Source organism: Coregonus lavaretus (genome assembly GCF_964263955.1).
Source record: "Coregonus lavaretus genome assembly, contig: HAP1_SCAFFOLD_573, whole genome shotgun sequence".
Taxonomy (NCBI): Eukaryota; Metazoa; Chordata; class Actinopteri; order Salmoniformes; family Salmonidae; genus Coregonus; species Coregonus lavaretus.
The window spans coordinates 179,776-203,970 of NW_028162982.1; the positions used below are offsets into that span (position 1 = coordinate 179,776).

The following is a 24,195-nucleotide window of genomic DNA, read 5'->3' on the forward strand; positions in this document are numbered from 1 at the left end:
CCTAAGCACACAGCCAAGACAACGCAGGAATGGCTTCGGGAAAAGTCTCAATGTCCTTGAGTGGCCCAACCAGAGCCCAGACTTGAACCCAATCTAACATCTCTGGAGAGACCAGAAAATAGCTGTGCAACGACGCTCCCCACCCAACCTGACAGACCTTGAGAGGATCTGCAGAGAAGAATGGGAGAAACTCCCCAAATACAGGTGTGCCAAGCTTGTATTGTCATACCCAAGAAGACTTGAGGCTGTAATCGCTGCCAAAGGTGCTTCAACAAAGTACTGAGCAAAGGGTCTGAATACTTAAGCAAATGTAATATTTCAGTTTTACATACATTTGTAAAAATATCTAAACAGTTTTTGCTTTGTCATTATGGGGTATTGTGTGTAGATTGATGAGGAAAAAAACGATTTAATCAATTTTAGAATAAGGCTGTAACGTAACAAAATGTGGAATAAGTCAAGCGGTCTGAATACTTTCCGAATGCACTGTAGTGTTATATATGTGTTGACCTTTCATTTTAGTCTGATAGTTTGTATTGCTCTCTGTTGGAGAGTATAGGTTCCTTATACAAACCCCTCATTTTTTATTTGTACATGTGTCTTGTTCTAGTAGAATTACATCTATATGTACTGTTCTCTCTGATATGACATCTAGTGGCCCTTTGGTTTACTTTAGATTACAACAGGTGTGTGTAATTATCTCTGGCTTGCTAAGGCTGCCCAAGTCTGATCTTTTTCCCATTCATTGGTCATTTGACCAATCAGATCAGCACAAAAAAATATTCTGATGTGATTGGTCAAAAGACCAATTAGTAAAAAAAAACCTAACAGAATTGGTCTGAATAAACGCAGCGTTAGTGGCCTTATCTGTCCCACTGTTTGTAGAGATTTGCTCTGATGAAGGTTGAATGACCGAAAGCCAATAAAGAAATTTGAATCGGTTTCTTTTTTTTCCTGTTTCTTAAGTCAGTAAATTCTAGAACCTATTTTCATACATTCAAATAACTTCCTGGTTTTCGTGACACAGACACGTCTTTATCCATGTACAGTAAAAGTAAATAAAAACATATTAATTGAGTAGAACTGTATGAAGATATCAGAAGATCTACATACAAACCTATTCTACATAGTTTTATCTCCGGTGAGATCCGCAGCAGTCTCCGTAGTCGATCATTCTCCTCCTGGTACACCGCTACTGTTTTCGCAAATGCCCCGGAAATCTCCACAGCAGCAAACGCCGTTAAACGCTCATTTAAAAACTCTCGAAACAACTGTAGTTTAGACATTTTCAGTCGACTGAGAGTTGGGTATTCAGCTAGTATGGCTTCTTGAAGCGGGTCCTCCAGATCACATTCACTTTTCACACAAGGAGGAGTGAATATGAACTCTATGATATTAGCCTCCAGCCCTTGAAGCTGCTCTTCCTCCTGACTGGTCCTGAGTTCCTCCTGTTCCTCTTTAATCTGAATGGGCACTGGGTCCTCCTGCCCCAGACTGGGGCTCCACTCCTGCTCACAGTGCTGCTGCTCAGGGGGAACCTCCTCTTCAGAGACAGAGAGAGAGAGCTGCAGGGAGTCTGGAGGGAAGGAGAGGGGGAGCAGAGGTTACCACAGTCCCCAAATCCAGAACTAATTCCAGAAAGCGTCCAGTATTATATAGAGCCATTGTTGCATGGAACTCTGTTCCATCTCATACAGCTCAAATAAACAGCAAACCTGGTTTAAATAAAACTGATAAAGCAACACCTCACGGCACAACGCCTCTCCCCTATTTGACTTAGATATGTTGTGTGTATGTATTGATATGTAGGCTACGTGTGCTTTTTTTAAACATTTATGTATTTCTGTCCTTGAGCTGTTCTTGTCTATTAATGTTCTGTATTATGTCATGTTTCATGTTTTGTGTGGACCCCAGGAAGAGTAGCTGCTGCTTTTGCAACAGCTAATGGGAATCCTAATAAAATACCAAATTACAACAGTGTGAGTCATAATACCCACAAAACCTAACGGTCAAACAGGGAAATGATTTTTCCCATAAGGGATTTTACAATGACTTAAAATAAGGACTGTGTTTCATGTACGCTTACCCTGGCGTGACGTTTTGATAACTGTGTAAATCTCTCTAGGACAAGGTGACTTTTATCAATATATTCACTTCTATTCATCCCCAAAAAATGAAATGCTAATTAGCTCCTAATGTGGCTATCATAAAGAACTACAAACGCCATGATGATCTGGACGAGACTGCCGAATCGAGGCAAAGGAAAGAATCTCTGGATGAACTATCTAATGTTATCTAAATGTAGTAATGAATAAATTGTTTACATTTCTTTAAATGGACAATTCTGTGGACAAAATACCTGATCGCAAAGGTGTCAGTAAGAGATGACGTGCAGGCGCTTGCAGGGATTTGTAGTTTTGTATTATGTCTACTTTGATGCTAATTAGCATTTTCGAATCAGAGTAAATAGAGCCGAATATCAGCGGAGGCTCCTCAGAGCAAGGGGAAGACCATCCTCCTCAGTGAATTTCATAAAAAATAGTGAAACATTAAAAAAGTTATCCTTTTTAGATAAAACTATACTAAATATTTTAATTTATACATTTTTGAATTATATATTACAATCACTTCCTGTTTTTAGGACAATGTTTTATCCATGCACGGTAAGTTTAAAAACAACTTCTTAAAAATGGATGAAGTGGTGATCAGTTAACAGTTCATCAATAAAGTGGAACTATAGCTAGCTATCAGTCTCTACATACGAACCTATTCGACATAGTTGTATCTCCGGAGTCAAACGCAGCATTCTCCGTAGCTGATCATTCTCCTCCTGGTACTCCACTACCGTTTTCTCAACTGCCCCGAAAATCTCCACAGCAGCCACCGTTAAACGCTCATTTAAAAACACACGCAACAACTGTAGTTTAGACATTTTCAGTCAAATTAGAGTTGGGTAGCCTATTTAGCTTAGTCAGTATTTCTTTCCTTACGCCACACAAGGAACGGATTATATATTATTTTAACTCGTTACCAATATTACTTCTAGTGAAGGAATCTAAGGACATCCTTTGTTCTAGTAGTTGGTGACGAACCCCAACAGCGCCGCCAGCTGGATGGGAGTTTACTGTGCAAGGCTGCCTACAGACCAGTAGGAAAGGAAAACGATGACTACATGTAGATAAACAGTGGTTATCATTACTATAGGATGATCTGGGAGAATCAATTATTCATCAGGAGTCAACTGTTTATCATTACTCTATACAAGATTAAATCAACATCATGAATGAGCAGCATTCGGTCAGAATTTATGAGAAATACTCTTGGACAAATACAAGGAGACCTTTTCTGGATTTTGTTTTTCATTTAATGTATCAATTACATCAGCCTGACCAAAATCAAATGACCAGATATTCCTGTTCAAATCAAGGGAAAAATTAAACAGAATTTGAACAGCAGACCTGTGAATTTCCTACAATACTCTGTACTGTTTGATCATTACCTAATAATTCAAATCACATCAAACTTTATTTACATGCAATGTTTTACGACATTAAATCCATCAGAGATCTATTTATCTGAGACCCACAGTATGAATGGTCTGGAGTTGCTCTCCTTTCCTAAGAGTGTTGTCCACATCCTGCCTTGTTATTCCCATCTCCTGACTGAAGATGTTCTTTCTTCTTTCCTCTCTTTGTGGATATTATCCACATGCTTCAGCAGATGAGTCTTCTGAGTGAATCTTTTACCACAGACTGAGCAGCCATGTTGTTTCTCTCCTGTGTGAGTCCATATGTGCAAGTTCAGGTTCCCCTTCCGATTGAAAATGTTCAAAGTCGGCAAAAAAGCCTAATTCAATTTTTTGCCATTAGCATTTACATTCACCAACGCTCTGGATAACATGAAAACAGCCTAACCAGCTCTGCTAGGGCGAGTGAAATGGTCAGAGTGAGGTGTTCTCTCATTTGTGTCTGGAAGTAGCTAGCCAACGTTATCCAGAGCGACTTACATGAGCAATTAGGGTTAAGTGCCTTGCTTAAGGGCACATCGACAGATTTTTCACCTAGTCGGCTCGGGGAATAGAACCAGTCAAGAGAATGCCAGCCGTTACTGGCACAACGCTCTTACCCACAAAGCTACCTGCCGCCCTCGGCCAGAGCATCAAGAATTCGCTCTGGCACTCCAGATTAAATTTACGAACACACCCTAAAAATGACAGGAATAATCAAGTCAATAAACTTTGGGTAGTTAGTAAATTAGCATATAGTTAATATACTCGCAAGTTTTATGTATTAGTAGCCAACTAACGGTAGGTAGGTAGATAACATACCGGTACACATACCGCTGTAATGATATGCTATGTGGTTCGTAAGGATAGCGTAGCTAACAAATTGTCAGCCAACGTAACTTATTCTTAAAGTAATTACTTTATTACATTGCTCAACATTTGTCATAATTTGTTCAAGCAATGAATTTGTATCTTCTCTCGTCGGACTTCGGCTGCATATTTTCCGCCATTTTCTTCAAATCTGAAAACATTGTGAAGCCACGCCCATTTCTGGAAGAATTGCATTATGGGCCCAAAAAGTACAGAAACAGTGTCCACTGCTTGTATACTTCGTATTTTGGCTAATATAGAACAACATCAGGGAACTTTTAGCATATTAATTATATCCATACTATGACCAATAAGGGTACTACATACCAGTGGAGGCTGCTTAGGGGAGGACGGCTCATAATAATGTCTGGAATGGAGTCAATTGAGTGGTATCATCCACATGGAAACCACTTGATGTGGTAGATGCCATTCCATTGACTCCATTCCAGACATTAATACGAGCCGTCCATATGTGGGAAATCCTTACGTTTACATTTACATCATTTAGCAGAAGCTCTTCAAGACTGTTTGAAAAGCATTCCAGATTAAAGCTGGTTAAGAGAATGCCAAGCGTGTGCAAAGCTGTTATCAAGGCAAATGGTGGCTACTTTGAAGAATCTCAAATATAAAATACATTTTGATTTGTTTAACAATTTTTGGTTACTACATGATTCCTCTGTAGCTCAATTGGTAGAGCATGGCGCTTGAAACGCCAGGGTAGTGGGTTAAGTAGCTTTTGACTACTTTAATACACATGTACATTAATTTGTCCCAATAATATGTCCAAAAAGTATTGGGTGAACCATTTAGAAATTACAGCCCTTTTTATACATATTCCCCCCATTTTAGGGGACCGAAAGTATTGGGACATATTCACTTACATGTGTATTAAAGTAGTCAAAAGTTTAGTATTTGGTCCCATATTCCTATCTTTTATTGTAAAGAAGAATAGAATGTTTCTAAACACTTACAGATTCATGTGGATGCTATCATGATTACGTATACTCCTGAATGAATCGTGAATAATGATGAGTGAGAAAGTTAAAGCCGCACAAATATCATACCTTCCAGAAATGCTAACCTCCCCCCGTTATTGTAATGTATAGGAGCAGTGGAGTCTGCTGAGGGGAGGACGGCTTATAATAATGGCTGGAACGGAGCATATGGAATGGCATAAAACACATGGAAACCACGTGTTTAATTTATTTGATACCATTCCACTAGTTCCGCTCTAGCCGTTACCACGAGCCAGTCCTCCCAAATTAAGGTGCCACTAACCTCCTGCTGTGTACAGGAGGTACCGTAGGTGTTGACTTGGAGGGCTGTCATGATGTTATTATGTCAGTGTTACCATCATGACTAAACCAGTTGGACATTACAAGCATCTATGCCTAATCTGAATCTTAAAGAACGCTACCCCTCTTCATAGACCTCTTTTTCTACACTTCTACACATTTCTGACAATAGAATGTACAAATTCTAGCTTGGCATGGCAACACGGCAATAATGAAAGCCAGAAATAAGTAATGAGAGAGGCCTTTTTACTGTGTGATATTTCTTCCATTTCCATGGCTGATCAAAACTTGTTTTCTCAAGCTCTCTCTTGTCTCTCTGCAGCAGACATATGGTGAGCAATATGTTTGGAACATCAAATCACAGCATCGAATCGCAATATACAGTGGGGAAAAAAAGTATTTAGTCAGCCACCAATTGTGCAAGTTCTCCCACTTAAAAAGATGAGAGAGGCCTGTAATTTTCATCATAGGTACACGTCAACTATGACAGACAAAATGAGAATTTTTTTTCCAGAAAATCACATTGTAGGATTTGTTATGAATTTATTTGCAAATTATGGTGGAAAATAAGTATTTGGTCAATAACAAAAGTTTCTCAATACTTTGTTATATACCCTTTGTTGGCAATGACACTGGTCAAACGTTTTCTGTAAGTCTTCACAAGGTTTTCACACACTGTTGCTGTTATTTTGGCCCATTCCTCCATGCAGATCTCCTCTAGAGCAGTGATGTTTTGGGGCTGTCGCTGGGCAACACGGACTTTCAACTCCCTCCAAAGATTTTCTATGGGGTTGAGATCTGGAGACTGGCTAGGCCACTCCAGGTCCTTGAAATGCTTCTTACAAAGCCACTCCTTCGTTGCCCGGGCGGTGTGTTTGGGATCATTGTCATGTTGAAAGACCCAGCCACGTTTCATCTTCAATGTCCTTGCTGATGGAAGGAGGTTTTCACTCAAAATCTCACGATACATGGCCCCATTCATTCTTTCCTTTACACGGATCAGTCGTCCTGGTCCCTTTGCAGAAAAACAGCCCCAAAGCATGATGTTTCCACCCCCATGCTTCACAGTAGGTATGGTGTTCTTTGGATGCAACTCAGCATTCTTTGTCCTCCAAACACGACGAGTTGAGTTTTTACCAACCTGGTTTCATCTGACCATATGACATTCTCCCAATCCTCTTCTGGATCATCCAAATGCACTCTAGCAAACTTCAGACGGGCCTGGGCATGTACTGGCTTAAGCAGGGGGACACGTCTGGCACTGCAGGATTTGAGTCCCTGGCGGCGTAGTGTGTTACTGATGGTAGGCTTTGTTACTTTGGTCCCAGCTCTCTGCAGGTCATTCACTAGGTCCCCCCGTGTGGTTCTGGGATTTTTGCTCACCGTTCTTGTGATCATTTTGACCCCACGGGGTGAAATCTTGCGTGGAGCCCCAGATCGAGGGAGATTATCAGTGGTCTTGTATGTCTTCCATTTCCTAATAATTGCTCCCACAGTTGATTTCTTCAAACCAAGCTGCTTACCTATTGCAGATTCAGTCTTCCCAGCCTGGTGCAGGTCTACAATTTTGTTTCTGGTGTCCTTTGACAGCTCTTTGGTCTTGGCCATAGTGGAGTTTGGAGTGTGACTGTTTAAGGCTGTGGACAGGTGTCTTTTATACTGACAACAAGTTCAAACAGGTGCCATTAATACAGGTAACGAGTGGAGGACAGAGGAGCAAATTCAACAATGAGTGGTTTGGAAGGAATCAGTGGCTAACTGCAAGCACTGCAAAGCAATCACTAGCCTGCTATTCAGTGGAGTGGGTGTGTGTTCCAAGTCTGGGTTTAAGGGTCTCTTTTACAAGTTTAAAAGGATAAACATTCACATGCCATTGGCCAGAAAATGTCTGGCACCGTTTGTCACCGTTATAGTGCTATTAATGTATTGTTTAGTGTTGTGTTGTGTAGTGGCTTTGCTGTCATGCATCTAAAAAAATTGGGGGGAGTTAGCCCCACCCAGAGTTACATGCTAAAATCGCCACTGCCACTGGCACAATCCCTATACAGGGGACTGGGGGTCGTCCCCCAGGAAGAATTTACTGTTTTAAAGCTAATTTCCTGCAATTCTACATATTTTGACATGGCTTAGGCCTATGACCAGGGTGGACAATTAGCTGCATTCAGGATGCTTTGAACATTAAATGTACACTCAAAATTCGATGACATTGAATACATTTTTTTTTTAGGTGGTTTGTCACTTTATTCTGACGGTAATGAAATGAGATTGGGAGACAGGCAAATGCTTGAAACAGTGGGAAGGTTGGAGGCAGGGATTTGTATTTATTATGGATCCCCAAGGCAGCAGCTACTCTTCCTGGGGTCCAGCAAAATTAAGACAGTTTATAGAATTTTAAAAACATTACAATACATTCACAGACCTCACAACACACTGTGTGCTCTCAGGCCCCTACTCCACCACTACCACAAATCTACATTACAAAGTCCATGTGTATGCATGTGTCTATGTTTGTGTTGCTTCACAGTCCCGCTGTTCCATTAGGTGTATTTGTATCTGTTTTTTTGTTAAGTGTTGCAGTCATTTCAGTCTCTGTAGTAGCTGACATGTATGGTGTTGAGTCATCCGCATATATAGACACTAAAGCCAGTGGCATGTCATTAGTAAAGACTGAAAAAAAGGAAGGGGCCTAGACAGCTGCCCTGGGGAATTCCTGATTCTACCTGGATGATGTTGGAGAGGCTTCCATTAAAGAACACCCTCTGTGTTCTGTTAGACAGGTAACTCTTTATCCACATTATAGCAGGTGGTGTAAAGCCATAACATATACGTTTTTCCAGCAGCAGACTATGATCGATAATGTCAAAAGCCGCACTGACGTCTAACAAAACCGCTCCCAAAATCTTTTTATCATCAATTTCTCTCAGCCAATCATCAGTCATTTGTGTAAGTGCTGTGCCTGTTGAATGTCCTTCTCTATAAGCGTGCTGAAAGTCTGTTGTCAATTTGTTTACTGTAAAATAGCATTTTATCTGGTCAAACACAATTTTTTTCAGAAGTTTACTAAGGGTTGGTAATAGGCTGATTGGTCGGTTATTTGAGCCAGTAAAGGGGGCTTTACTATAGGTAGCGGACTGACTTTTTTTGTTTTTTGTTGAAGGAACACACTTTCTAGTAAGCTTAAATTGAAAATATGGCAAATAGGAGTTGCAATATCGTCCAATATTATCCTCAGTAATTTTCCATCCAAGTTGTCAGACCCCGGGGCTTGTCATTGTTGATAGACAACAATACTTTTTACACCTCTTCCACACTCACTTGACAGAATTCAAAATTACAATGCTTGTCTTTCATAATTTGGTCAGATATACAGTACCAGTAAACGTTTGGACACACCTACTCTTTCCAGGGTTTTTCTTTATTTTTACTATTTTCTACATTGTAGAATAATAGTGAAGACATCAAAACTATGAAATAACATACAGTACCAGTCAAAAGTTTGGACACACATACTCATTCTCTGGAATGGGTAAGCCTGTCTAAACTTTTGACTGTTAATGTATGGAATCATGTAGTAATAAAAAAAAAAAGTGTTAAACAAATCAAAATATATTTGAGATTCTTCAAAGTAGCCACACCTTGCCTTGACGACAGCTTTGCACTCTTGGCATTGTGGAAAATCTTGCTTGCTCTCCAGGAGGGTTGGCTACCCTGATCTATGTTCTAAGGTGGAAAGTTGCATGCTACACGTGCCAGGGAACTGTCACCACTACACCAAGGCTCTACACAGGATATTTAAATATTAATGGTTGATGGCAGTGGGTAACCAAATCCTAGAATGGACTCCGCTTGTCCATAGAATGCTTTAACATTTTAGTCATTTAGCAGACACTCTTATCCAGAGCGACTTACAGGAGCAATTAGGGTTAAGTGCCTTGCTCAAGGGTACATCGACAGATTTTTCACCTAGTCGGCTCGGGGATTAGAACCAGAGACCTTTCGGTTACTGGCACAACACTTTTAACACTCTTAACCACTGCCGCCTTTAAAAAGGTAAGGACACAACCATTTTATATTTTGTGATTTTGGTGAACTCGCTCTTTAAAAATAGGTCTGGGAGAAAATCCTGCTAGCTCTCCAGGAGGGTTGGCCACCCCAGACCTATGTTTCCCAAGTGATTGAAAATGTTCTTTTTTATAAACAATTAATTTCTCAAAATCATCCAATCTTCAAGGAAAACCTAATGAATATCAATATTCAGGTGGTTTATGCCTACTAGTTGAAGACGTCATCTTACTCTACACAGACAAAATATGTGTATTATGAGTTGTGAATCCCCCTACCATCTCTGCCTAGCATGTGCACAATACTAAAATTATATTTAATTCCTGGAGCATTTAATATCCAATGCTTATTTGTATGACTTATTCAAAACTGTACCGTGAGTGGCTGAAAAAAATACATAGCCTCAAATAAATCATTTTCAAAAGACACAGGTAGGCATATGATATTTCAAATATGTGATTACACATCAGCACCCCCCTCAGACGATCCGGCAGGTGAAGAAGCCGGATGTGGAGGTCCTGGGCTGGCGTGGTTACACGTGATCTGCGGTTGTGAGGCCGGTTGTACGCACTGCCAAATTCTCTAAAACATTGTTGGAGGCAGCTTTGGATTATATTGACAAAGGAGAAATGCTCACTAACAAGGATGTAAACACATTTGTGCACATCGTTTGAAAGAAATAAGCTTTTTGTGTGTATGGAACATTTCTGGGAACTTTTATTTCAGTGCATGCATATTTGCTTATTGTCAAAAGCAACCCACTTGTAACAGCCACCTGGTTCAGGCAGGCAGTCAATGGCTCGGTGTTCCAAAACTGTTCACCTGTTTCAAGCAATGTTCCATCTGTTCTTTTTTGTGTTTTTTTTATGGTGCGAATGCGGCACAGCAGCATATCATAGACTTTATCACCAATTTATGTGTGCATTTATTTATTTAATTCTAATTACAGCAGGTTTGGTCCTCCATATGCAGTTACCCATGACCACTTAAGGGACTGGGAGGGGAAGTTGGGTAGAGAGGAGGGGAGCAGGACAGACTTTTCTACAGGGTTTTACTAAGGTACAGACCAGTGATAATGGAAATGGATAACTACAATGAGGGGAAATCGTTATAATAAGTAACAGGGTGGTGATATAGGATGATCACTTAATAAAAATACAGAAAACACATTGTAAGATCAGTGACTCCTGACAGCTGCTACGGCTTGGGACTGATGTGACAGCGTACACTAAACCAGAGAAAGCAGTTATCAAGAGAAATGATAAAGAAATGATAAAGAAAAAAAACACTGTAGTTCACTTAAAACAGAGTTAGCACCTAAACAAAACGCACTTATCGGTCGGTATTCGGCCATGATTCCTACTAAGTTTAGATAGCTGGCTAGACTAACTTCCAATCTAAAAATTGTTAGCTGACATCGCTAATTGATTGACTGTCAGTGACTGACATAAGAAAAAAAAACTGCTGACTCACAACCAAATGTCTAAATTGCACCTGGTGTATTCTACTATTCTTACTTTCAATAGTAAGTTGAGACCCCGACTGAGCTCCTAAGATATTGTCAAACCACGTCAAGAGGCAGTAAATGGACTGGTAGTAGCTTGAGATGGACTTGTCCTCCAGGCAAGCAACCAGAGCCATGTCGTCTGCATATTTGATGAGGGCCATATCGCTGTTGCTTCCTAAGAGATTTGTCCACATCCTGCCTTTGTCTGTCAGGTAAGTGAATATAATCTCTTTGTCCTAATGTTCTTTCCTCTTTCAGTTTCTGTCCTGTGTTCTTTCTTTGTGAATTTTATCCACATGATTCAGAAGATTAGTCTTCTGAGTGAATCTTTTACCACAGAATGAGCAGCCATGTGGTTTCTCTCCTGTGTGAATCAATTTGTGCCTCCTTAGGTCCCCCTTCTGATTGAAGCTTTTCCCGCAGTCACCACAGCTAAATGGTTTCTCTCCTGTGTGAGTCAGTTTGTGCAGGGTTAGGTGCTCTTTCCGATTGAAGCTTTTCCCGCAGTCACCACAGCTAAATGGTCTCTCTCCTGTGTGAGTCAGTTTGTGCATGGTTAGGTGCCCTTTCCGATTGAAGCTTTTCCCGCAGTCACCACAGCTAAATGGTTTCTCTCCTGTGTGAGTCAGCTTGTGCAGGGTTAGGTGCCCTTTCCGATTGTAGCTTTTCCCACAGTCACCACAGCTAAATGGTTTCTCTCCTGTGTGAGTCAGCTTGTGCAGGGTTAGGTGCCCCTTCCGATTGAAGCTTTTCCCGCAGTCACCACAGCTAAATGGTTTCTCTCCTGTGTGAGTCAGTTTATGTTCAGTTAGGCTCACCTTCCGTTTGAAGCTTTTCCCACAGTCACCACAGCTAAATGGTTTATCTCCTGTGTGAATCATCATGTGCTTGGACAGAACTCCTTTGTATTTGAAGGTCTTTCCACAAACAGGGCAGGTGCAGGGATTCCCACCTTGACAGAGTTTGACGTGGGCCTTCAGTTTACAGGTGGAGTTGTAGAGTTTTTTGCAGAAGTGGCATTCACCGAGTCTCTTCTTGGTGAGGGTCACATGCCTCTGCAGGTCATCTTTCAGGGCAAACGTTTCACCACAGTCACAGCAGCAGTGAGTATTTCTAGACTTGGTGCTGGGTTTGAAACTGTGTTCACCCATTGGTGGGTTTCGATCCAATGTTAAGCTGCTTACGGCTGAGCTGTGGCTGGAAGCATTGTTTTGATTATCTGGAGGGTCACAGGGAATGTAGAGACCCTTTAGGTGGGTCACAGTGCCAAAAGGTTTGAGATCCACTGGTTTAGAGTCACTCTCTCTGTTCTCCACAGTCTGGGTTTGGGGAAGAGTCAAGGACCGAAGTGGGTCCTCCTGATCACATTCACTTTTCACACAGGAAGGTATAAATTTGAACTCTATGATATCAGCATCCAGCCCTTGAAGCTGCTCTTCCTCCTGACTGATCCTGAGTTCCTCCTGTTCCTCTTTAATCTGTGTGGGCTCTGGGTCCTCCTGCCCCAGACTGGGGCTCCACTCCTGCTCACAGTGCTTCTGCTCAGGGGGAACCTCCTCTTCAGAGACAGAGAGCTGCAGGGAGTCTGGAGGGAAGGAGAGGAGCAGAGGTTACCTAGCTATACAGCCTTGATCCAGAGGTTACCTAGCTATACAGCCTTGATCCAGAGGTTACCTAGCTATACAGCCTTGATCCAGAGGTTACCTAGCTATACAGCCTTGATCCAGAGGTTACCTAGCTATACAGCCTTGACCCAGAGGTTACCTAGCTATACAGCCTTGATCCAGAGGTTACCTAGCTATACAGCCTAGATCCAGAGGTTACCTAGCTATACAGCCTTGATCCAGAGGTTACCTAGCTATACAGCCTTGATCCAGAGGTTACCTAGCTATACAGCCTTGATCCAGAGGTTACCTAGCTATACAGCCTTGACCCAGAGGTTACCTAGCTATACAGCCTTGATCCAGAGGTTACCTAGCTATACAGCCTTGACCCAGAGGTTACCTAGCTATACAGCCTTGATCCAGAGGTTACCTAGCTATACAGCCTTGATCCAGAGGTTACCTAGCTATACAGCCTTGATCCAGAGGTTACCTAGCTATACAGCCTTGATCCAGAGGTTACCTAGCTATACAGCCTTGATCCAGAGGTTACCTAGCTATACAGCCTTGATCCAGAGGTTACCTAGCTATACAGCCTTGATCCAGAGGTTACCTAGCTATACAGCCTTGATCCAGAGGTTACCTAGCTATACAGCCTTGATACAGAGGTTACCTAGCTATACAGCCTTGATCCAGAGGTTACCTAGCTATACAGCCTTGATCCAGAGGTTACCTAGCTATACAGCCTTGATCCAGAGGTTACCTAGCTATACAGCCTTGATCCAGAGGTTACCTAGCTATACAGCCTTGATCCAGAGGTTACCTAGCTATACAGCCTTGATCCAGAGGTTACCTAGCTATACAGCCTTGATCCAGAGGTTACCTAGCTATACAGCCTTGATCCAGAGGTTACCTAGCTATACAGCCTTGATCCAGAGGTTACCTAGCTATATAAAACCTCAGAGTTCCGACACCCTAGGTCTGGAAAAAATATAGTGTTAAAGGCGTGGTCACATGACATGTGATTTACATCCTACGCTGTGTTTGTGACAACATGTACGTGGGCCAGACATCCAGATGCTTGAAACAGAGATGTAGCAAGGACGAAAATGATCTTGTTGCTTGTCACTTTGTCCGGTGCTCTCAGTGTGTCTTCTCTTCAATTCCAGGTGGAAGTGGCACCAAGAGGAGGAGACAACTCTGCTGCATACATACTTTAGGCCTCCAACTCAATCATCAAGTTTGCAGACGACACAACAGTAGTAGGCCTGATTACCAACAATGACGAGACGGCCTACAGGGAGGAGGTGAGGGCCCTGTTGGCATGGTGCTAGGCAAATAACCCCTCCCTCAACGTCAACAAAACGAAGGAGATGATCGTGGACTTCAGGAAACAGCAGAGGGAGCACGCCCCTATCCACATCGACGGGACCGCAGTGGAGAGTTCCTCGGCGTACACATCACTGACAATCTGAAATGGTCCACCCACACAGACAGGGTGGTGAAGAAGGCGCAATAGCCTCAGGAGGCTGAAGGATTTCGGCTTGGCCCCTAAGACCCTCGGAAACCTTTACAGATGCACAATTGAGAGCATCCTGACAGGCTGTTTCACCGCCTGGTACGGCAACTGCACCGCCCGCAACCGAAAGGCTTTCCAGAGGGTGGTGCGGACTGCCCAACGCATCACCGGGGGCAAACTGCCTGCCCTCCAGGACACCTACAGCACCCGATGTCACAGGAAGGCCAAAAGGATCATCAAGGACATCAACCACCTGAGCCACGGCCTGTTTACCCCATTATCATCCAGAAGGCGAGGTCAGTACAGGTGCATCAAAACAGGGACAGAGAGACTGAAAAAGAGCTTCTATCTCAAGGCCATCAGACTGTTAAATAGCCATCACTAGCCAGTTACCACCCGGGTTACTCAACCCTTCACCTTAGAGGCTGCTACCCTATATACATAGACATGGAATCACTGGCCACTTTAATAATGGAACACTGGCCACTTTAATAATGTTTACATAGTGCTTTACTCATCTCATTCTTTTACTTTTTAGATTTGTGTATTGTTGTGAATTGTTAGATACTACTGCACTGTTGGCACTAGGAACATAAGCATTTCGCTACACCCGCAATAACATTTGCTAAATAGGTGTATGTAACCAATTAAATTTGATTTGAAGTACAGAGAGATCCTTGATGAAAACCTGCTCCAGAGCACTCAGGACCTCAGACTGAGGCGAAGGTTCACCTTCCAACAGGACAACGACCCTAAGCACACAGCCAAGACAATGCAGGAATGGCTTCGGGACAAGTCTCTGAATGTCCTTGAGTGGCCCAGCCAGAGCCCGGACTTGAACCCTATCTAACATCTCTGGAGAGACCTGAAAATAGCTGTGCAGCGAAGCTCCCCATCCAACCTGACAGATCTTGAGAGGATCTGCAGAGAAGAATGGGAGAAACTCCCCAAATACAGGTGTGCCAAGCTTGTAGCGTCATACCCAAGAAGACTCAAGGCTGTAATCGCTGCCAAAGGTGCTTCAACAAAGTACTGAGTAAAGGGTCTGAATACTTATATAAATGTAATATTTCCGTTTTTATAACTTCTAAATCAAAAAAACTGTTTTTGCTTTGTCATTATGGGGTATTGTGTGTAGATTGATGAGGAAACAAACAATTTCATCAATTTTAGAATAAGGCTGTAACGTAACAAAATGTGGAAAAAGTCAAGCGGTCTGAATACAGGTGTCTGTAATTATCTCTGGCTCGCTAAGGCTGCCCAAGTCTGATATTTTCCCCATTAATTGGTCATTTGACCAATCAGATCAGCACAAAAAAATTATCTGATGCGAAAAGATCTGATGTGATCGGTCAAAAGAACAATTCGTGGAGAAAAACTATCAGAATTGGTCTCAATAAACGCAGCGTTAGTGGCTTTATCTTTCCTACTGTTTGAGGAGATTTGCTCTGATGAAGGTTGAATGACCGAAAGCCAAAATTAAAGAAATGTGTATCTTTTTTTTCTCTTCTGTTTCTCAAGTCAGTAAATTCTAGAACCTATTTTCATACATTCAAATAACTTCCTGGTTTTCGTGACACAGACACGTCTTTATCCATGTACAGTAAAAGTAAATAAAAACATATTAATTGAGTAGAACTGTATGAAGATATCAGAAGATCTACATACAAACCTATTCTACATAGTTTTATCTCCGGTGAGATCCGCAGCAGTCTCCGTAGTCGATCATTCTCCTCCTGGTACTCCGCTAATGTTTTCGCAAATGCCCCGGAAATCTCCACAGCAGCAAACGCCGTTAAACGCTCATTTAAAAACTCTCGAAACAACTGTAGTTTAGAGATTTTCAGTGGACTGAGAGTTGGGTGTTCAGCTAGTATGGCTTCTTGAAGTGGGTCCTCCAGATCACATTCACTTTTCACACAGGGAGGAGTGAATATGAACTCTATGATATCAGCCTCCAGCCCTTGAAGCTGCTCTTCCTCCTGACTGATACTGAGTTCCTCCTGTTCCTCTTTAATCTGTGTGGGCTTTGGGTCCTCCTGCCCCAGACTGGGGCTCCACTCCTGCTCACAGTGCTGCTGCTCAGGGGGAACCTCCTCTTCAGAGACAGAGAGCTGCAGGGAGTCTGGAGGGAAGGAGAGGAGCAGAGGTTACCACAGTCCCCAAATCCAGAACTAATTCCAGAAAGCGTCCAGTATTATATAGAGCCATTGTTGCATGGAACTCTGTTCCATCTCATACAGCTCAAATAAACAGCAAACCTGATTTAAATAAAACTGATAAAGCAACACCTCACGGCACAACGCCTCTCCCCTATTTGACTTAGATATGTTGTGTGCATGTACTGATATTTAGGCTACGTGTTATGATGAGTTTCTGGTATCGAGAAGTTCAGGATGCAAGAGAGTAGTCGACACTTAGATGGAGATTTGATTCAGTCACTATTTAATGGTAACAGTACTGGATTCAATGACAGGCGGTACGGACGTAGCCTCTTGTCATATGAATGACTTCCATAGAAAATCTCTCAAGTTTATTTAATGCTCTCCGAGCTGCTTCTGTCCCAAACAGTTGCCAACCATTATTGACTGTCACTCATCTACTACAATAGCATCCACATACTTGGGATTGTGTGTCACCCTAGCCAGGCCAGTCCATCACGTTTACCTTATAAGATTATCCCAAGTGGCCCCCAATCTATCACCGACCCTCATTCACCAGTGACTTCTATAAACACATGGCGTGTCCTTGTCCTCTCTCCCACATGCAGCTTAGGAGTTGTACCTACATTAATGAATCCTGTATCAAACAGTCGTCATATCACTACTTGTGCCCTTTTTAAACATTTATGTAGTTCTGTCCTTGAGCTGTTCTTGTCTATTAATGTTCTGTATTATGTCATGTTTTGTGTGGACCCCAGGAAGAGTAGCTGCTGCTTTTGCAACAGCTAATGGGAATCCTAATAAAATACCAAATTACCACATTATGAGTCATAATACCCATAAAACCTAATGGTCAAACAGGGAAATGGTTCTAATCGTTTTTCCACCATTCATTTTTCCCATAAGGGATTTTACAATGACTTAAAATAAGGACTGTGTTTCATGTAGGCTTACCCTGGCGTGACGTTTTGATAACTGTGTAAATCTCTCTAGGACAAGGTGACTTTTATCAATATATTCGCCTGTATTTAACCCCCCAAAATGAAATGCTAAAAATAAAATAGTGAAACATTTACAAAGTTAACCTTTTTAGATAAAACTATACTAAATACATTCACGTCACCAAATAATTGATTAAACACACTGTTTTGCAATGAAAGTCTACAGTAGCCTCAGCAGCACTCTGTAGGGTAGCACCATGGTGTAGCCGGAGGACAGCTAGTTTCTGTCCTCCTCTGGGTACATTGACTTCAATACAAAACCTAGGAGGTTCATGGTTCTCACCCTCTTCAATAGACTTACACAGTAATTATGACAACTTCCGGACGACATCCTCCAACCTATCAGAGCTCTTGCAGCATGAACTAACATGTTGTCCACACAATCATAGGATCGGATAATTAATCTAGTACTGAAAGCATAAGCTACAGCTAGCTAGCACTGCAGTGCATAAGATGTGGTGAGTAGTTGACTCAAAGAGAGAAAGACAATAGTTGAACAGTTTGAAAAAAGTAATTTCTTCAAAAATGGAGGAGAGAGAGCTAGCTAGTTTATCCAACTCAAACACCCGGCTCAAACAGATATGGATGCTATGTTAGCTAGCTGGCTATGGCTATCCAACACTGAACTCTTCCAAGTCAAGGTAAGCTTTTGGTTGTATTAATTTATTGCCACCAGGGCCCACCGGTGTAACCGCTAAACTGCTTGCTGACTACACTGTACTGCATGATTGTAGAGGTTTTACTAACGTGTTAGTTCTAGTAGCTATGCTGACTATGACGTTAGCTAATAATGGTTACAACGATGTAGGCTGTGTGTAACGGTTAGTGGTTATGATATGAAGGCTTGTAAAGATTTGTTGGTAGAGCATGGCGTTTGCAACGCCAGGGTTGTGGGTTCGTTTTCCACGGGGGGCCAGTATGAAAATGTATACACTCACTAAAAAAACTGTAAGTCGCTATGGATAAGAGCGTCTGCTAAATGACAAAAAAAAAATATATATATAGATATATATATATATATATATATATATATATATGCAGTGGGGAGAACAAGTATTTGATACACTGCCGATTTTGCAGGTTTTCCTACTTACAAAGCATGTAGAGGTCTGTAATTTTTATCATAGGTACACTTTAACTGTGAGAGACGGAATCTAAAACAAAAATCCAGAAAATCACATTGTATGATTTTTAAGTAATTAATTTGCATTTTATTGCATGATATAAGTATTTGATCACCTACCAACCAGTAAGAATTCCGGCTCTCACAGACCTGTTAGTTTTTCTTAAAGAAGCCCTCCTGTTCTCCACTCATTACCTGTATTAACTGCACCTGTTTGAACTCGTTACCTGTATAAAATACACCTGTCCACACACTCAATCAAACAGACTCCAACCTCTCCACAATGGCCAAGACCAGAGAGCTGTGTAAGGACATCAGGGATAAAATTGTAGACCTGCACAAGCCTGGGATGGGCTACAGGACAATAGGCAAGCAGCTTGGTGAGAAGGCAACAACTGTTGGTGCAATTATTAGAAAATGGAAGAAGTTCAAGATGACGGTCAATCACCCTCGTTCTGGGGCTCCATGCAAGATCTCACCTCGTGGGGCATCAATAATCATGAGGAAGGTGAGGGATCAGCCCAGAACTACACGGCAGGACCTGGTCAATGACCTGAAGAGAGCTGGGACCACAGTCTCAAAGAAAACCATTAGTAACACACTACGCCGTCATGGATTAAAATCCTGCAGCGCACGCAAGGTCCCCCTGCTCAAGCCAGCGCATGTCCAGGCCCGTCTGAAGTTTTCCAATGACCATTTGGATGATCCAGAGGAGGAATGGGAGAAGGTCATGTGGTCTGATGAGACAAAAATAGAGCTTTTTGGTCTAAACTCCACTCGCTGTGTTTGGAGGAAGAAGAAGGATGAGTACAACCCCAAGAACACCATCCCAACTGTGAAGCATGGAGGTGGAAACATCATTCTTTGGGGATGCTTTTCTGCAAAGGGGACAGGACGACTGCACCGTATTGAAGGGAGGATGGATGGGGCCATGTATCGCGAGATCTTGGCCAACAACCTCCTTCCCTCAGTAAGAGCATTGAAGATGGGTCGTGGTTTGGTCTTCCAGCATGACAACGACTCGAACCACACAGCCAGGGCAACTAAGGAGTGGCTCCGTAAGAAGCATCTCAAGGTCCTGGAGTGGCCTAGCCAGTCTCCAGACCTGAACCAAATAGAAAATCTTTGGAGGGAGCTGAAAGTCCATATTGCCCAGCGACAGCCCCGAAACCTGAAGGATCTAGAGAAGGTCTGTATGGAGGAGTGGGCCAAAATCCCTGCTGCAGTGTGTGCAAACCTGGTCAAGACCTACAGGAAACGTATGATCTCTGTAATTGCAAACAAAGGTTTCTGTACCAAATTTTAAGTTTTGCTTTTCTGATGTATCAAATACTTATGTCATGCAATAAAATGCAAATTAATTACTTAAAAATCATACAATGTGATTTTCTGGATTTTTGTTTTAGATTCCGTCTCTCGCGGTTGAAGTGTACCTATGATAAAAATTACAGACCTCTACATGCTTTGTAAGTAGGAAAACCTGCAAAATCGGCAGTGTATCAAATACTTGTTCTCCCCACTGTATATATGAAGGTTCGGATTGGAAAGATTTTTTTGCTGACTATGACGTTAGCTAATAACGGTTACAACGATGTAGGATGTGTGTAGCGGTTATGATATGAAGGTGTTGCTTGTAAAGATTTTTTCGCCTGGTCAGAGACAGCTGATGTGTTGTGCACTGAAGGGAAAAGGTGAGAGGAGGAGAGCATGTAAATGTGAGAAGGAATTATAGCTACAATATTCAAAGTGGTCATACTGTTTGTATGTGGCTGCTATGAAAGTGAACTGTGTTTGCGTGTGATCAGGGGTGTATTCATTCCACCGATTCTGTTGAAAAACTTTATTAAACAGAAGCAAACGGAATGGGAATAAACATACCTGAATTTGTCCAATAGAAACACTTGTTTGCAACTGTTGGACTAATGATTACAACCTAGATCCGCTAGATGCAGGCAAGAGTGTGCAAGGCGGTATTAAATGTGTCGCTGTCTGTCACCTTGATTACTCAAATGTTTCTCAACCTGTGCATCTATGTTGTAAACTTTCATTCATGGGCTAGTTTGTAGCAACCTCATGATGGGTATAGGGAACATGTGAGTATCATGTAGTAGCCTAAACCTAGCAATGTTACATTGGCATCAACCGCCAATGCCGAATATATTGCTAAAAGTCACCTTCTATGAGAGAGATTTACATGGTTATCAAAACGTCACGCTAGGGTAAGCCTACACGAAACCGTCTCCAATGGTGGAAAAACGATTGGAACCATTTCCCTGTTTGACCGCTAGGTTTTATGGGTATTATGACACCTCCACTGTGGGGTTCTATACAGGCTTCAGACATCAGGGTTGGGGTCAATTTGAATTTATAAGCCAGTAAATTCAAGGCTAGGTAAACTATAATTCCAATTCAATAATTAAAAACTAGAATCCATTTTCAATTACTTCTCAGTAATTGGAGAAGCTATTTATTACTAAAGTTTAAATATTTTTGAATTATATATTAAAATCACTTCCTGTTTTTAGGACAATATTTTTATCCATACACGGTAAGTTTAAAAACAACTTCTTCAAAATGTATGAAGACGTGATCAGTTAACAGTTCATCAATAAAGTGGAACTATAGCTAGCTATCAGTATCTACATACGAACCTATTCTACATAGTTGTATCTCCGGAGTCAAACGCAGCATTCTCCGTAGCTGATCATTCTCCTCCTGGTACTCCACTACCGTTTTCTCAACTGCCCCGAAAATCTCCACAGCAGCCACCGTTAAACGCTCATTTAAAAACACACGCAACAACTGTTGTTTAGACATTTTCAGTAAAATGAGAGCTGAGTAGCCTATTTAACTTAGTCAGTATGTCTTTCTTTAAGCCACACAAAAAAAAACTCGTTACCAATCCTACTTCCGTGTTCTAGTGAAGGAATCTAAGGACATCCTTTGTTCTAGTAGTTGGTGACGAACCCCAACAGCGCCGCCAGCTGGATGGGAGTTTACTGTGCAAGGCAGCCTACAGACCAGTAGTAAAGGAAAACGATGACTACATGTAGATAAACAGTGGTTATCATTACTATAGGATGATCTGGGAGAATCAATTATTCATCAGGAGTCAACTGTTTATCATTACTCCATACAAGATTAAATCAACGTCACGAATGAGCAGCATTGGAATCGTTTTTCATTTCCTGTATCAATTACATCAGCCTGATAAATCAAATGACTAGATATTCCTGTTCAAATGAAGACCTGTGAATTTCCTACAATACTTTGTACTGTTTGATCGTTACCTAATAATTCAAATCAAATCAAACTTTATTTACATACAATGTTTTATGACATTAAATCCATCAGAGATCTATTTATCTGAGACCCACAGTATGAATGGTCTGGAGTTGCTCTCCTTTCCTAAGAGTGTTGTCCACATCCTGCCTTGTTATTCCCATCTCCTGACTGAAGATGATCTTTCTTCTTTCCTCTCTTTGTGGATATTATCCATATGCTTCAGCAGATGAGTCTTCTGAGTGAATCTTTTACCACAGACTGAGCAGCCATGTTGTTTATCTCCTGTGTGAGTCTATGTTCAGTTAGGTGCTTCTTGCGATTTAAGCTTTTCCCACAGTCAACCTCCTCTTCTGAGACAGAGAGAGACACCTGCAGGTAGTCTGGTGGGAAGGAGAGCTTATCTATTGTGGGAAATTATTCTCTTATATTTTAGATGTGCTGTTAGCTTAATAAGAAAGCATTAATGATTAAACATAATAGGTTTGTACTGTACTGATATAGATTGTTTAATATAACAAGCTGTGATTAATGTGGGGAACCGTTAGGGGGTAGGCTGAGATAAGACTTGTGACTCACACACACACACACACTGCCTCTTTGTTAAACCGCCCAAGGACATGGGTACATAGAGCACAGTTAGAGTGGAAAAGTACTGAAAGCTGAAGAAGAACAAACTATGTCTGAGGTTGCTGACTCGAGACAAGTTGTAAAGATAACAACTAACGCCTGACAACAGTGGAGCGCCAAGGGGATGGGACCAGCCTGAGCGCCAGCGATAGGCTGGGTAAGTTTAAACCACGCCTAGCCTCTATTCTGACAGGCCCAGCAGGGAGCGGGAACTATCTCTGTCAGAGTATTTAAAGAAGAACTTATAACAAAAGCTCAGTTCTCTGGCTGCCCTGCGTGGTTTTTCAGTGGGCCCGTATATACGAACATCATATTTACCAATTCAAGTGTTTGCATTAATTAAAATACTAGTCTATTTTAGAAGACGTGTATTGACCTCTTTTTGTTCCTATACCAGATTTGAATTGACGCAACTTAACACTATATACCACATAATTAAATAGAACACTTGAATCATACAGGTGAATTCAAGATTTCTATGATCTAAACAGCTTTTAGATGTGCCTGAGTGCAAATAGCTAGGGCCAGCTTCCAAACCGAGATTGAAGATTTTTACAAAGTCCATATTGATACAGAAACACTAAACAATAATTATGATTTTTTTTTATAACAAGCTGAGAGACAAAGTCATGAAAAATTGGAAAAATTGAACGCTACCAACCCTCCAAATCAAGAATAGCCAAAAACACATTTCTCTGGAGATATAATAATAATAAGTATTTGGTATTTTATTAGGATCCCCATTACTTTTCCGGGGGTCAACACAAATCATGAAACACACAAGTCATAATACAGAACATTAGAGAACACCTCACTCTGACCATTTTACTCGCCCTAGCAGAGCTGATTAGGCTGTTTTAATGTCATGCAGGGCGTTGGTGACTGTGACTGTGTCACGGTTTCGGCCGAGGCTGCCTCTCTCCCTTGCTCGGGCAGGCTTCGGCGGTCGTCGTCTCCGGAGTACTAGCTGCCACCGTTGAATGTTTCTATGTTCGTTTGGTTTTGTCTTGATTATGTACACCTGTTTTCGTTTAACGCTAATGAGTGTCCTATAAGTTCTCGTTGTGTTTGTCAGGTGTTGTGTGTGATTGTTTCGCTGTCGTGTTTGTGCGCTACTGTTGACCGTTCGCACTTTGTAGTTTTCCTCCTCTGTTTAGGAGGGTATTATCGCACATGTTTAGTGCGCCCTTTTGTTTTACGCCTGTGTGCGGATTTTCTCGCCTCCGGGCTTTTGGCTTGTGTATTTGAGTGTGCTTTCACTAAAGTCTTTTGGACTTATTTTCTGCGCCTGATTCCTGCACCACACCCACCTACAGCACCCACTGACAGAATCACACACCTGAAGGATGGAATCAGCAGGAGCCGCAGCAGCACATGAGTCTCTGGAGGATCGGGTCCGTGAGCAGAATGACCAGATCCTTCGTATCGGGAACGCCCTGCAGGACGTTATTAACACCCTTCAACGCTGGGAGACCAGAGGGACACCCCCAACTCCACCTCCCCTGCCATCACCATCGGCCAGTCAGCCCATTCAAGCTCCGGAACCCAGGGGAATTCGACTCTCGCTCCCGAGGGCCTATGATGGGACCGCTGCCGGGTGTCAGGGCTTCCTTCTACAGGTGGAGCTATACCTGGCCA

At 42.0% G+C, this 24,195-nt stretch overlaps 1 protein-coding gene across 4 annotated transcripts in view; it reads right to left on the reverse strand.

Annotated features, from left to right (window-relative positions):
* Positions 1 to 21,567, reverse strand: part of LOC311118627 (uncharacterized protein) — a 31,016-nt gene extending 9,449 nt beyond the window's left edge. The window contains exons 1-3 of one of the 4 annotated variants that reach the window (XM_084193416.1): positions 21,297 to 21,515; positions 16,032 to 16,484; positions 1,127 to 1,576 (exon numbers count right to left, since the gene is read on the reverse strand). In XM_084193416.1, coding sequence (XP_084049542.1) covers positions 1,127 to 1,576; positions 16,032 to 16,484; positions 21,297 to 21,462 — 1,069 coding nt within the window. In that variant the 5' untranslated portion in view covers positions 21,463 to 21,515. Of the gene's footprint in view, positions 1 to 1,117; positions 1,577 to 2,766; positions 2,975 to 10,424; positions 12,825 to 16,031; positions 16,485 to 21,296 lie in introns of those variants that run through there. The other 3 variants (XM_084193415.1, XM_084193418.1, XM_084193417.1) reach the window with 3 other exon arrangements.
* Positions 21,568 to 24,195: the final 2,628 nt, after the last annotated feature.